The sequence below is a fragment of the Pyxicephalus adspersus genome, chromosome 1 (assembly GCF_032062135.1).
Source record: "Pyxicephalus adspersus chromosome 1, UCB_Pads_2.0, whole genome shotgun sequence".
NCBI classification, from domain to species: domain Eukaryota; kingdom Metazoa; phylum Chordata; class Amphibia; order Anura; family Pyxicephalidae; genus Pyxicephalus; species Pyxicephalus adspersus.
In genome coordinates this window covers 91,067,298-91,083,724 of record NC_092858.1, presented here as the reverse complement: position 1 = coordinate 91,083,724, position 16,427 = coordinate 91,067,298, and the positions used below count along the sequence as shown (strand labels likewise).

Here is a 16,427-nt window from a genome sequence, read left to right as displayed (position 1 = left end):
CTATGTATCTTCCGTGCACTTGAACAGCTAGGGATTACTGACATTAGAAAAGGAGTGCACTTACACATAAAAAGCCAACAGCTAAACCACAAAAGAACATTCCATGTATAAATCCATGCATATTCAGAACTATCTATAGATTAGTAGTTATTAGTATTAATAGTAATTACTAATTACTAAAAAAAAGAACAACACTCCCAATCAATACATTTGTATAGGTTTCATTTTACGGGGTGTCATTTTATTCTATGTAAACTGCTACATTCAAGACATTGGCAGGCCACAGAAGAATACATCAGCAATAAGGTACAGATGGCTCTTTTGCTAAATGTCTGCAATAATAATGAGGTATATCTCTAGAAAGAACATAGGAAAGGGGTTAGATCCCATGTCATGTTCCTTCTGCTGTTGGTGTCTGTACTGGGGGAAAACATTCCTCTATTAATACTGGTGATAACTGTTAACAAGAAAGAGAAAAGGGGGAAATTTAAAATTTTAGAACTGACACTCGAACAAGAGGTAAGGACCGTCCTGGCGCATCCACAGACGATGGACGACGAACAATCGTAATGCAAGTGGAGGGAAAAGAACACAGCGGCTCCATCATGTTCCCCCTCCCCTCTCCATATAGTAGAACGGTTCATCCATCGTGCAGTCATTTTTCGTTGGAAAGGATCATGAAAGATCCTTTCCAACGACAATTATAGCATGTGTGTATGTAGCCTAAGAGGGATGCACCTTAAGGTGGGTCCAAGCCATCGACAATAGAAAAGCAATGAATTTTTTGAGCACTGTATTACCTGCATGGATAATTTTGGCATATTTATGCCCTTGTTGCAGGTAGTCAAATCTGCATAGTAAGGAACACAACACTCATAGCTGATAGGAGGGCCAGCAGGGTGCTATATAAAGAAAACAGAACAGCACTCTGCTTCAATACCTTTCTCAAGAATCCTCAGTCCTCAGGAGAGCTTTGCAAATTACTTTGATGGGTGGGTGTCAGTCCTAAGCAGTAGGCATTCCCGGCCAGGTTTCTTTTCCACACAGTCTGTCCCGTGTAATGCCTACATGTGATAGGGCAGCTTTGATAACATTTAAAATACATATTTGTGATGAACCCCCTCTCAGCCCGCACCCCTGTGCATAGACTTTCCAGCGCGCTCAGCAACAGTCCATGCACCAGCAGGCTGAAGAAGGGCTGTCACGGGGCAAGGTTAACTATTCTGGTAACCCTTGCCAAACACACCATCACAGGGAGACCGCCACCACGTGCTTAGATGGAAGCACGCACCGTTACCCTTGACATCCGCTGTTATGCCTCTGCTTCTTTAGTGTCACCCACTGCCACTCCAGACAGGGATGTCACAGAAATCACAATGTTATAGTAGCGTTTCGGGTTAGCATGTTACATTATTTTTACGTAGAGCATTCAGAGATTCTGCTTACACTTTTTATAGTGTTTAATAAGTAAAAACATACAAAAACATAACATGCATAAACAAATTATAGAAAAATATAGACTAATCTAAGAACAATACCAGAAAAATAGCAAAACTATAGCAACAGCATAAAATAAAAGGGAAAATTGTGAAATAATACTTAGATAGAGGTTTGCCTTGGTCCAGGTTGCTGTGTAAAATCAAAGTTATTAGCCAGAGTCACTGGGCTCCCTGCGGTGCTTATTGTGTCAGTGCCGTTGTCCTTAGCAACAAGATGATGTCAGTGAGAGCTGTCCCTGCTAGACTTACATGGCTTTTTCTATGCCAACCACAGAGGTGGGACTAATACAACAATCCAATGACCGCAGGGTGAGGGCTGTCTATAGGGCTGTGTCCACATGGGTAATGATGCTCTGTGGACACTTCCCAAAATGCCCTTGTTCTAGCCATTTTTAATAATTTCACAAATACAGATTTTAAGAACTTCCAACCCCCCAGATTATTAATCACCACAAAATAAGGAGTTCACAGAGACGAAACTAGGCATGTCTGGGACTTATGGTATATTGGAAATATAAAGAATATGGATAAATGTGTTTCAGAATACATCTCAGAGTTCAGTCAGGGGCCACTCTTATCTGAGTTTTATGATACCTGGAGACACAAAACTCCAACTTATACAATGGGTGCTGTAAACTACAGGGTCTAGAGGATGTTGGTTGTCAGATCAATAAATATCTGATAAGGGGAAATGAATGACCCTGTTCTGAGACAATTTCCAACAAGGAGATTTTAAAGGAAGACCATTTGTTATATTTAAAGGGGAGATTAGGGCATAATATTTTACACAATATCACAATATTACATTTGACTTTGACTTTTAAACCTTTCAAAAAGAAGACTAGATCCTTTATTTAACTAAATTCATTTGTTGTAAATTGATTTGCATATCTGTGCTTGCCGACTATAGAAAAAAAGAGAGCCAGTGACTGTGCTCCTCAAAATAATAAATACCTAAGTATTCCACATTACCAGATAAGTATGTTCTTTGCCAGTGACACAATTACACCTATGTTGGTGTCTGTTCACATGCACATAATATCCAGGCTCATATTAACAAAATCCCAAAATATATTTTAAATTAATCTCCATTTAATTTTGCCAGCCTATTTTAATATGCTCTGCACAACCCTTAAGTTCCAAACTGGTGAAACAGGCAAATACTTTGTAATTTATAATGTAAATAGTAGAACATAGCAGTCTATTAATTTGCAGAAGGAGGGGTATGAGCTGCAATTTCCCATCAGACTGGTTACCTAGAGGTGTGAGCTTCTCTATGGACTCTGACAGTAATTACTGCCTGCTACTAAATGTTCATTGTGCATTTTCTCATTGTATAATTAAAATCTTTTAATAATGCTAGAGAGCTCATGATCTGTGCAGCAAAAGTGTATATATATATATATATATATATATTACGCCATCTTTGAAAATTAAATGAAGCAAAAATACTCACAACAAACCTTATTTTTACTTCATAAATTAATACATTTGCAATAACTTGACAACAAACGACAATTTGCAAAATACAGAGCGGTGCGTGCAAGATGGATTCTACTAGGTTGTTATGGGTTGCTGCACTTAAGAAAAAGCACCTAATTAAAAACAAGATCTCTTTATTAAGTAAGACAAGAAATCTATATGATTCTCAAATTTTTATAAATCAGCTCTACAACTCCAGTGATGCCACCTGGTAGCAGCAGGTTGATAAGAAAAAATACTAAATTGAGGATGACATTAATCAGGAAATATAATACATGCAGTGAAGTGTCTGAGAATAAAAAGGTTTAGTGTGCTGATGATGACAGCAGTCAAAGACAGCTAAATGACTACTGTCTTGACAGGGGTATATTACATTTAATTTTTAACATACTGTCAGTAGCAACAGCTACAGAGGAAAATCTTTGGCTTCCTCCCACTTAACATCCTCCAAGTCTGGGATAACAATGCTCATTTTATTGTTGGCCTTACCATGTGGAATGATGAGATGAACTATGATTTATATCTAGTTTATATCTATCTATGCTATATGTCAATTGGCAGTAAGCATCAAATTTACAGTGCTCTTAGTTTTTCCTATCAGAACTAGATCTACCTTTTTTAAGATGGATGGTGACTCTTGTCTTCCTCGCTTCATCCACAAAATGTGCCTGTTCTCTGAACTGCTAATCTTTTGTTTAAATAGAATTCCTCACAAATGTCTTTTCTTTCTCTTTAGAAACATCTAATAAATTTTTTAAAGACTTTCTACACCTTCACCACTATGTCTATAGCACTCTACTCCCCAGCCCCTTTTAGCTGGGTGCACCACCCGGCACTTATCTGTAACCACCCGGCTGTTTTTGGGTGGTCACTGAAGAGTTGGGTCACATCACAGGGCCACCACTTGCCTTCAATTTACTCCCATCCGGCTGAAAAAAAAATTCTGGGTTGAACACTGTATAGGATGTCCTCAAATACACAGTGTAAAGCCCCAGAAGGGGGTTGCTTTAACCAAACAGATTAGTTGCTAATTTTGGTTTGTTTTTTTGTCTGTTAATGTTAGTTTTTGTTGCTTGCTAAAATGCATAAACATCAGTATAAAATATGTAAAGCCAAACTCCTGCCTTACCTTCAGTCTTGCAGGTATGTAGAGACTTGTCCCCTTGTACTAAAAATGAATTGTTTGATTCTACAGCACACTATGAGCTTTAATAAATGTGCACACAAATAGGATACAGCCAAGGCCAAGTTTCTCATAAGGCCAACCTAGGCAATGGCCTAGGGTGCTTTGGTGATGACTGGTGGCATTTCTCTAGAAGTATTGCAGAGTCAATGGAGTTTAAAGGTTAGCAGCTACCTATAACTGTCAAGTCACATTTTATTGTACAAGCTCCTTGCCCAGGGGAGAAAAAAGTATAAATCCAGGCCTGGATACAACCTTCCTAATTCCTGGGTAAAGGGCATCCAGCCATTTTCTCTACAGTTTTACTGTATTTATTGGATTTCACTTTTTTAAATCAAGGAGGCTCAACACTACGCGTAAATGCAACCTGCCTAAGAATACCAGCTCTCTAAAACTTATATCTACCCATCAAAGCATTATATAACTCCTCACAAATGCATGCCTGCTCTTTGAATCAGGCCTTAATATTACTGAAGTAGGTTGCTCCAATGTTTTCAGAACCCATATACAGCACCCTGATGGCTACACCCAACAGTCATGATTTCCCTATAGTGTTTAGATTCAGTAATAACGTTACAGGGTTTAAAATGTATGTGATGATAACAGAGGAGTTTTAAATATTAATTTTGCTTGCTGATGAGGGGAAAAGGGAAAGGGAGGTGCCAGGGAAGGCAAAATATAAGCAGACCAACCTTCGGCCTAAATACAGTAGAATTTTTATCATTCTAAGGTATATGCATAAACGTTCCTACACTTCCAGAAATTATAAGATGAATCAAATTAAATGTTACATAGTTATATAGGTACATAATAGGTTAGGTTGAAAAAAGAAAAAAGGTTGGTTAGGTTGGGGTTGAAAGTTAGGTTGAAAAAAAGTCCATCAAGTTCAACCACTAGGGAAATAAACATATCCCAGATATAAAACCCTATGAGGCATAGTTGGTCCAGAGGAAGGCAAAAAAAACCTGGTACAATTTGCTTCAACAGGGGAAAAAATTTCTTCCTGATTCCATGAGGCAATTGGATGTTCCCTGGATCAACAGTCACTGTTATTTTTACTTTAAAGCGTTAATACCCAGTTATATTCTGTGCTTCTAGAAAAACATCCAGCTTTTTCCTAAAGCAATCAATAATAGTTGCTGATACTACTTCCTGAGGGAGCCGATTCCACATTTTCACAGACCTTACAGTGAAGAATCCCTTCCTTATCCGCACCTTAAACTTCTTTTCCTTCAGACGCAAAGATGCCCTCTAGATCTCAGAGTAAATAATGGGGAAGAGAGTTATCTATATGGACCATTTATATATTTATACAGGGTGATCATATCCCCTCTTAACTGTCTCTTCTCAAGGGAGAATAGATTCAGTTCAGCTAATCTCTTCTCATAGCTGAGCTCCTCCATTCCTTTTATTAATTTAGTTGCCCTTCTCTGCACTCTCTCCAATTCAACAATGTTTTTGTGAACTGGTGCCCAAAACTGGACTGCAAATTCCAGATGTGGTCTGACCCATGCTTTGTACAGGGGCAGGATTATGTCTCCATCTCTGCAGTCTATTCCTCTTTTAATACAAGAAAGTACTTTACTAGCTTGAGATATTGGAGCTTGGCATTGCATGCTGTTAATAAGTCTATGATCTACCAGAACCCACAGATACTTTTCCATTTCTGACTTCCCTAAATGTATTCCCCCTAGATAGTATGAAGCATGCATGTTGTTAGCTCCCAAGTGCATAACTTTACATTTATCTATATTAAATGTCATTTTCCTCTTGGCTGCCCAATCAAACAGTACATCCAGGTCTGCTTGTAGAATATAAGACATCTTGTATAGACTTAATTCCATTACATAGGTTGGTGTCATCTGCAAAAACAGAAATGGTACTTTTAATCCCAAACTCTATATCATTTATAAAGATGTTAAACAGTAAAGGTCCCAACACTGAACCCTGGGGTACATCACTAATAACCTTAGACCATTCAGAGTATGAATCATTAATTACAACTCTCTGGATGCGATCTTTAGGCCAGTTCCCCATCCATTTACAGATTGACTTTTCTAAACCTATCGACCCTAACTTGCATATTAACCGTCTGTGGGGTACAGTGTCAAATGCTTTAGCAAAGTCCAAGTACACTATATCTATACTATACACTATATCTGTACTATATAACTGCTATTCCACTGTCTACCTGTTTACTTACTTGCTCATAAAAAAAAGAGAAAAAATGTTTGACAACTTCGGTCTTTCTTAACCCCCTAACCGCTAAGCCCATAATTTCTCGCACTAAATATTTTTGCTCTTTTGGATAACCCCGTATTTTTTCGCCTACACTAAAATCCCCACTAACCTGGTCCCGCTGTGCTAATCCAGCGTCGGTTCCGTGTTCCAGCGTCGGGTCCATGTTCCAGCGTCGTCCTCCAGCGTCAGGTGTCCCTCTCCTTAAAAGAAAAAGCTGGCCGGCTTAGAGGAGAAAGCCAGCTGGCTTTCTTTTCTTATATTCATGATATCTACTAGAACCCTATTCGGACATATTTCTGTAAGTTACAGGTCTACAATTTAAAAAAAAAAATTTCATGAAAACCTGTGACGCTTTTGGAACAGAAATCTAGAAATCAGTGTAACGCTCAGGTGGTTAAAGTCTAGAGAAAGGACAGCTGTCATTTTGCCTGTGCAAATGTATTACTGTGACCTGCCTTTTGGCCCAAGCACTGAGATTCCTTCTCTTATGTACCTTGCCAATTTGGAAACAAATCAACCAGCTAAACAGTGAAATGAACCAAACCACTGATTTCCCACAAAAGGCTTTCTGTCCCATCATGGATCTGTGATAATTTCTCTGTGCTGTATGACCAGATTCTGTATTCCTTATTGTGATCAGTCCAGCTCCCAGAAGCCTTTTTATGTGGGCTTAGGGGAACCTAGATATTTCTTAAAGAGAGCTGAGGGTGGAAGTGTTAGCGAATGTGAATGGAGTGAATATTTAGAAATACGTTTATAAAGCAATTAATCTAATATTCATTAAACATTAACTGCAAAAAAATCTTCCTGGTGCATGTGTTGCATTAAGCAAGTCCTGGAACCAGTATTGTGTGTTTGATTCTGCTGTCCACCCAGTTCCCAAATGTAAGTCTGTAGCAAGTTGTGCATATGTAAATTTCTTTCTATGTTTTACGCTTGTTATCAGGATGTTGGGGAAAGAGAGAACAGATTGTTATGCTAATTTTGAATAAAGTAAGTAGGGAAAGGACAAAAAAATTAGTCTTTAAATCTGTCCACTGAGTCCCTGTTTGGAATTCATCCTTTCTATTTGTCCTGGTGACCGTTGTCACTGAGACAGAAACTTAAAAAGTAAAATGTTACAGTTTCAACCAAAACAGTGAGGGCAAATATACAAATGGGAACACTTGTTCCAGTTAACAATTGTCTTGGAGAGTAATTTCCCTCACTTACTTTTAGAGAATTCCTTTCACTTACTAATATGTCTTTTGGGAAGGAAGTCAAGGGAATTCACCCAAACAGGACACAAACAACAAAAAATAAAGCCAAAAAATAAACCCTCAATGTGGAACTGAACCCCACTGCTGGTGTTCAGTGGTTTAGCCATAATGTATGCACAGCATATCTGCACAATAAAGTAGACTTACCCACCAAAGCAGCCCCTCTTGCCAAGCAATGCCCATAATCCTCCAGCACTCTGTCATTGCTGATATCTTAAGTGGATTTGGTGGCTTTGACCATCCTTTTTGGCAGGTCTGGGATGATATAGGTCCCCAGCATGCAAAACATTGCTTAGAGGTAAGGCAGATGTTTTTTACTGAGCCATTTAGAGTCTATTTTGCAGCAATGTTTGTTTTTTATATAACCTTTAAATCTACTTTAAAGTCTGTTTTGTATAGAATCTGTTTAATTTACCTGAATTTACACATACATGGGGGGAACATACAACTCCATCAAATTGCTGTTCCTGGTGAAAATAAATCCCTTGATTGTAACACATTTGTATGCATTTAGCCACCAGTATGACCTAAAAGGTTGGTCAATCTAAGTGTGAGTTTAAGCAATGCAGGAAACTAGAAAGTTAATCACCTAACTTCCAGGCTAAATTTGGGAACTCTATGGGCTCAATTTATGAACAGGAGAATCATCCAGATCCATGTGTTTCAATGGTAGTACTTGGTTCTCACAAGGAAATGTTTGAGGGAATGTCAGATTCCCTGTTTTATAAATGGACCCCTATGTGTGTGTTACAGTGTTGGTCACTTGGTAGCCAAGCACTGTCAGAAATTGACCTGTACATCGTGATTGCCTGCACCCACTGTTCCACTAGTTAATACAAAACAAGAGATATCTGTTTTGTATTCTATAATCTTGATAAATCCTAATTCGCTGTTGCTCCATTATACTTTATGTGACACTATGTGCTGCCTTGTAACATGAAACCCATTAAGAATAATCCTACAGTGTGTTGATTCTTCCAAAATATATTGCTGCATATAAAAGACGCCTGCATAGACTGCTTTTCTTACAAAGCCGTATGCCATACCCTTTGCAGACTATAATGTTTTCACTTGCCAAATCTAAATTTCTAAGAGGAAAATTAACCTGTGTTTCTGATATTTATTTGTTTTATATCCTTTCTTTAACAAATGTAAAATATCATGTATAAAAATGACTATATATATATATATCAGCAGTTTCTAGCATTTATGCAAATAACACATCTGTAAGAAAAACAAGGAACAGGATATAGTTCTCTCTAATCTCTTTGTTGGAATTATTAGAGCATGTATTGTGCCTGTGCTGGTGATGGCTATAAAAAAGCAATGGCTTGGAAAGTTGGCATCTGAGTGTCAACCTAATGACAGCTTTGTACACATATAACTGACAACAGGAATAGTTAATTCAGTACATAGGGTGACTCTCCAGATACAATCTCATAATAATAAAACCGAAAAAATGTGATAGTAATATATTTGGAAAGTACATGACTTCCCACCAACTTCACATGATAAATCCCTTCAGTTCTCAATGAGTGCTTCTGAGTGCTAAACTTGCAGTCCGGAAAATATAATTGCCATCAGAGTGCATGTAGGTTAAACTAGTAAATATATACTGGTATGGGCAGCTTACAAGTAGTAACTAACTATATCAGGCATAAACATCGCTTGATCCAAAAAAATGGATATAAATTCTAGCAAATTATGAATATGAACATCATTTACTTATCTAGGGAAACTAAGACTAAAATGTTAACTGGTAAGACATGCATGCTAGGACTGCTGGTTATTCTCAGTCTGCCACTGCTATCTTTTACTGAAGTCATCTGGAGTGAATTGAAATAATTGTCTGTGCACGCTACTTTAGGCCAGCTTTCAGATGGCCAGTACTTTCTTCCACATATAGTTTTTTAACACGGAACAATGAAATCCACCTTACCATATCGAAGATTCCCCCATGAAATGTAAATCTTTTTTGGAAACAAAAATCTTAAGAACATAACCCATAATTTTGTATATCCCATTACTGACATTAATCAAAATGATATTTTTATTACCGTATACCAAAGGTATCTACCTATTGTTTTAGACTCATGAACAGAAATAAGATCCCCTGCTGCTTTCAGTGAGTCAGCCTTTTTCCTATTACAAGACTTTGAACAGCGTACAGAGCCATCTTGCAGCAAAATGCATTTTACTCCAAATTATGTACCTTAGATAGACACTGCAAGGTTATGCAGTATACTGTAAGGCTTCTAGTTTTTATATGCTCACGTTACAATTGTCACAATGTACTGAGTTCAGTAAATGTTATTCAATGTACATGGTATGCTTTCAGCTATATGGGCCATAATAGATCACTCAAGCTCCATAGTGTGATCAGATGTGTGAGTATGAAGTGATTATCATTTTTTTTTTCATTCTGGGGGACAAAATGTTTTAGTAATGTGTAGCAACCAAGCGTTCACAGAAGAACCTTAGCATTTTTTGTATAGTCCTACATGTCTCCTTGCAGTCAAGTCTAAAGGATTACCATGAAGAATTTACTATTGACTACCTTGGATCAGTGGGGAGATAAGATGTAATGCTACCCAACAGATCCTGTCCTTCCAGGTGTAAGTTTTCCTTATGTGGTAGAAGAGTCATGAAATTTCTTAACAATCTTTTGTAACGTGTAGGTGTTTTTTCTTTTTTATTACAAGAGAAGTGTCTTGTAAAGGGCTCTTGTGACATGATCCAAATCTCCTGTGGGCTCTTGTGACATGTTGGAAATCTCCTGAGGCTTGTGTGACATGTTAGACAGTTCTGACAGTCACTTAAAAATGTGTGTAGATGGATGTGGGCTTTCAAGAGTCTCCAGAAACATGACAAGCTGCCTACTGAAAACTAAGAATTTGTACTGAAATCCAACCAAGACATATACATACATATTTTCTCTCTTTTTGTTCCACAATGCTTCTAGAAACATCATAAAGAGGGATAACATAAAACCTGAACCAGCAACACAATGGGCCTGATTTAATAAAGCTCTCAAAGAAGATAGTCTAGCATGGGAGAACCCAGATGATCGAGCAAACCTGGAATGGGTTTCTCACAAAATATTTTGCTATAAGTTGGCAATTGTTTCCAATTCTGCACCAGATCCAGATTACCCAGGTCCTCCCATGACAGTCTATCTTCTCTGGTCTTTAACATATCAGGTCCAATGTGTGGTGAAAAAAAACACTGCATGAACATCAAAAACTCATTCCATTGTGGATAGAGCGTCAAGGCTTGAAATTGCCTTGGTGACCAAGTGGCTGAATTTCTTTATAGCAAAAGGAAAAAATTAATTCAAGGTTGTGTTCAGAAATCTTACTCAAGCTGGTGCTTGAATGGAAAAATGTAAATACCGGAATAGAAAAGACAGAGTTATGACCTTCATAAGTGGCATGGTCTAAATATCTTTTATTAAGGGTGTGGTCTAAATATCTTTTGATTTGGTCCAATCAGCAAAGGCTAACCCTGGTAACAATCTATACATTATAATTGGCATTGTGATACCTCATCATGGGTTACTGGTTCTTTGATATTACATATTCATTCCGGCTGCCCTTTAATGATGAATATACTTTGCCTGACCTTTAAGCATAGTTATATTGGCCGAAGAATATCTGCCTTAAAAGGTAATCTATTCTTGCCCTAGCTTAACAGTTAAAAGTTGTTAAAAGGTGATTTGCTGCATCTGATATTCCCCTTTAGGAAGTATGTTGTTCCTGTGAATTGAGTTGGGTTTATATGAATATCGTTGAAACTTGTCAAAACCTTAAAGCTTTATCTATGACTAATGTCATATACTTTGTTATTCAATTGGACATTGTTTTATCAATATTTGAATAAACTTATTTGATGTTTTAACTGATACATTGAAAAGCCACACAACTCCTTACTTTTGGTTGTACTCCCTAGGGTAACACAGCCATAGGTCTTTTGGCCCTCCTTTGTGCTTATTGTATTGGTATTATTAGGAGGTGGCAAAATGTGAATCCTGAATATGGAGTAAGGGGACACTATGTTAAAATTCTATGCCTTTGAATAAGGCCAAGCTGCAACAATTGGTGGTAGTTATTGTTGTTGATGAGGAGTCTACCAGTTATTAATATAGGAGGTTAAATATTTCTCCATGCTTGGAAAATTGTTTGCATGCTGCTTGTTTGAAACCAAACAAAGAATAAAAAGACTTTGGGCCCCCAGGAGCTTTTTGCTACAATGTGCGAGTATGCAAAAAATGTTTGCACACAATGGCAAGTTACTTGGCAAAGTGTTCTCCTAGAACTGTATTTCTGTGATGTTCTTGTGTCCCCAGACCTTCCATCCTCTACCACTTATTCCAGATTTGGTATATTTTGCTTATTGACTGGAGTGTTTGGATGATGTAACTCTCGTGCACAGGCACAGCAGTTGTTTTCTTGCAAGACACATATACAGAAAAAATTGTTGTGGGGAGAAGCATCTATGGCAGAGGAGACTCGGTTTCATATGTCAATAATAACCTGTCTTTCAGCACAACAAAAAAAAACTTTAATTCCACATTAGGATGATTGTGCCTAATATGGGGCAACTATATTTACAATCATACCACATTTTGAGGAGCAATTCAAGCAGAAATTCAAGCAGTTGGTAAAGGTGAACTTAAACCCAGTAAATGTAAGTATGTATAAAATGTGCATTTTTGGAAGTGTGTTACACATTCCCGCTAAAGCACAGCTGAAATAAAGTCAGTTAGCTGACAATTCTAGGCATACTGGATAACCCAGGCTCTCCTATGGTAGTCTATCTTCTTCAGTGTTGGAGAGCTTTGATAAATCAGGCTCGATCTAACAGAAATAGAGTTTCTGCTATATACATATCTACAAAATCTAGGTTTCTAAAAACTGGCATTTATTGATAAAATAATTTGGGGAACTCATATTATCATGCATACAATATGTAGATGACCAACCTGGTTGGTTCAGTTGTAGGGTACTCTTACTCCACTGTGACAGCCCCACAATGGCCACCATCTTGGCTCCAAGACTGGATCGCCTCTTCTTGGTTGTGGTACCGCCAGCCACATCTTGAGTTCCTGAGTTGCCCTTCTCTAGGTTGTACATCTCTCCACTGATGCTGGAGCTGCGTATAACATTCCTGGCTGAGGAGCTAGCCTCCCCGTTGAACATTTTGGGGAGGGAAGATCTAGATGCAAGAAAACAGAAAGGAATTACTCTATGATATATTCACTATACACAATCATAAAATTAAAAAAGGTCATTGTTTTAGACTTACTGTGGCAGATAAATATTACTTTCATGATAATTAAAATAATTGGCATGTAACATTGGTAACAACCCTTATTATTAAAATACATAAAAGAATAATAATATTTTCCTTCTATGAAAATGATCATAAAAGAAGGGAAACAAAGTAAGAAAATCCACAATAAGTGTTTTTGTTTGATATCACTGCATTGCACTAAATTCTGTTACCAGCCTACATCTGTAGAAATGCATTCAAAGCTTTTTGTACCAATACGGAGAGCTAAAAATTCTGATAGGGTAATAACACATAAAGGTGTGTATTTGCCACAATCTGTATTATAGACTTTTGTTTAAACCTTTCTCCTGTTTTTTAAAGAATGGTACTGTTATTCGAAGAAAAGAGAAGAAGAAGAAGAAAAGAAAAAGAATATGTAAAAATTAGGCCAACATCATTACAGACATTTACCATCTCCTGCTTTGAGGCTATGAATATGTGCATACCATATGCATGCCAAGTGGGAAGGTCTGTCTATTATATTCACACAGTTAGGTACAGCATTTGTTTCTAGTAGTTTAGAAAGCAATAGGTGGTTGCTAACTAAAGTAAAAAGGTCATCCATTCTAACAATAAATTACAAAATGGCCTGTATTGCAAGTTTAAATGTTATATAAAGTTTTATTGATACTATGTAATACTATCGAGACAATATTTATTTATTTTTGATTGTTCAATGTTTATGAGTTTTTAATTGTTTCATATTTTTAGTAAATGTGTAAAATGAAATGTTTTCTTAACTAATATGAATGCATGACAAAATATTCCAAGAATACCATGGGAGAAGACTGCAGTAGTTTCCCCTTTAAGGCATTCTGTCTGTAAGTAAAACATTAAACAGTATATTAACCCACTTTTAGTGTTAATTAATATAGATACCTCCTAGTGTAATCTTATTATTGCCACATTCTAATACACATCCATATGAGACAAGAATAACTATTTTTATACTGGACTTTTTGATTGGCAAACAGCATTAAATCAGTTTTAGTGTTGCCATCTAATTCCATAGCTGCCACTGTGTGATGCTGCTAGGAGTTAGAATGTGTGAGGAATGGGACTTCACAGAAAAAAAAAAAGGTACCGTATATGTATATTCTCATCTGAAACATGAAGCATATCATCAAGAATATTAGATACATATTTGTCCCATTCTTTGGGTATTTCTACTCCCTGCCTGTAGAATGACAAAAGAACTTTACAAAAACACAATAAAGGTTTATAGATTCAAAGGACAATGTACACATTCTTGATATGATAAAATCATTTTAACGTAAGTTTCAATGTAAGCACAATATGGCCGTTCCCGCCATTTGATGTGTTACATCTGCATCATTGCTCTCCTTAGAGTGCTTCGGGTCTTTTAGCATTTACAGGTCAATAAGCAATGCTGCTTTATATATTTACAAGTTTGGAACTGCATATGTAAATATTTATGAATGTTCATATAGGGAAATGTTGAGACTGTGAGACTATTGCAGCCATATCTCTAGTTATTGTGACAAACAATTCTATTTAAAAAAGGAAAATGTTGTTAAAAGTGCTTTTCTGCAACAGCTCAATTGTTTTATAATAGTAAAAAAAAAAAAAAGTAAAAGAAAAAGTACACAATCAGACAACGTCTTGTACCCCACAAACACAAAAAAACTTCAGATCATTACATCATGTGGCAACAAAATGTTCTTCTTGGGTAAAGTCTATTTAAAAAAATGTATCCATGCTAAATCCTAAAGTCCAGGAATGGTGGGTATGAGCATTTGTTGTAATGTTTGCTGTATACACCTGAAGGTTAAAAATAGAGAATACTGAAAGTTTAGTAAATGTATCCTGTAGATTTAAAGCTGCATAAACATTGTCACTGCATTTATATCAAAATGTAGCATCATTCTTCTGTATATACATCCTCAGTCTGTATATAGAATAAAGACAAATATTCTACAGATATAATAACGACAACCACCCCATTACCAGTGCCATAAAGCTTCAGACCAAAAGATATGCATTTAATAAGCATTAACTTGGACCTAGTACAGTATATGCAATGCTTTTTATATGTAATAGCAAAGGTTACTTTATAGGGGAGATATTTACCTAGTCCTTAGATCTGTTTATCATAAAGCATATAGAACACAATTGGTATGCTATAGCAGACATTATCATATACAATCATTCTACCATTACTAAATATAGAATTTAGTGTGGACTTGATATAACATATAACTTTTAGTTTATTAAAAGTGACATTGCACACTGCTACACGTGGTTCTGATCTCATTTTTTTTTCTAAATATTGTCCCCTTAATAGAAGCAGTAATTCTTAGTGTCTAGCTTAGCACTGTGACTACAACAAAACACACAAATTACCATTCAAACAATGGTACCTGTCCTGCTCTGCCAGCTCTATCTATTTGTCAGTCTTATTAGGTGGTACACAGCTTTATGTTTAGCAGAATGAAAGTGAAAAAACCAATGAAAATACCTATATAATGGCACTATAATGGTCTGTGTTTCTGCAGCAAAAGACATACATTTATACAATGCAAACATTATATAAGAAGGCATTTCAACTAGAAGTCCAATATGACTAGTTAACATTTACGCACATGCTTTTAAAATATAGAGTGCTGCATTTTTATGTGGTAATGTGTGCTAAGCAAATCCGCAAAGACATCACAAAAAGCACAAAATAAATGTATCCAGCAGTTTTGTGCATTTTTAATGCATCTGTTCCATGAATTGTATTCTTAATGTTTTTCCTGATTTCACACAATGAATTAACAAAAACATGCATATTATAAAAAAAAAGGAAAAAAAACACACAAATGCATACAAAGGTGCATGTACATGTAAAATAAACATAAAAAAGTCAAAAGATGGGGACTTATAGCAGTATAAAAAACACTTTGATTAAACACTTTTATTTGAGGTGTTTTCCTTAGTGTTAAACAATCTTTAGATAAAACTAATCTACGTTTACAAGGAATCTGTCATTAGAGAAATATAGAATGGCTGCATGGATAGATGTCAGGAGCATAGCAACATGGTTTGAAGAGTCCGCAATTGCAACCAGCCCTTTGTTCCAGAGACAATCTTTGCAACTATCCACTGGTATCCCCACCATAGCCACAGTATCTCAAATCAGTATTTTCCTCCTTTGGGCAAGACCCTGGGCATGTGCAGTAGGGGGATATATCCATAGCTATGTGCCAGAAGGATAGATAAAGTTCTGTGAGTGTATGACAAAAAGACTAATGGATGGACAAGGACCCAACAAGCCTGTTTGGCAGAAAGATAGACATGTTCCTAGGCATGTGTAGGTAGATGAAGCTTTACATATGTGTGAATGGGGGAAGAATGAATGTAATATAGTCTGCAAGACAGATAGAAGAATGGGCCCCCATGTGTATAAAACATATGGATGTATGGAGAGAT

At 36.7% G+C, this 16,427-nt stretch overlaps 1 protein-coding gene across 1 annotated transcript in view; it reads right to left on the bottom strand.

The window, feature by feature from the left end:
- The window catches only part of RIMS3 (regulating synaptic membrane exocytosis 3), a 58,418-nt gene that overhangs the window by 33,137 nt on the left and 8,854 nt on the right, over nucleotides 1-16,427 (bottom strand). Inside the window, exon 2 of the mRNA XM_072418810.1 lies at nucleotides 12,646-12,878. Within this exon, the coding sequence (XP_072274911.1) occupies nucleotides 12,646-12,862 (217 nt within the window). The 5' untranslated portion in view covers nucleotides 12,863-12,878. The remainder of the gene's footprint in view (nucleotides 1-12,645; nucleotides 12,879-16,427) is intronic.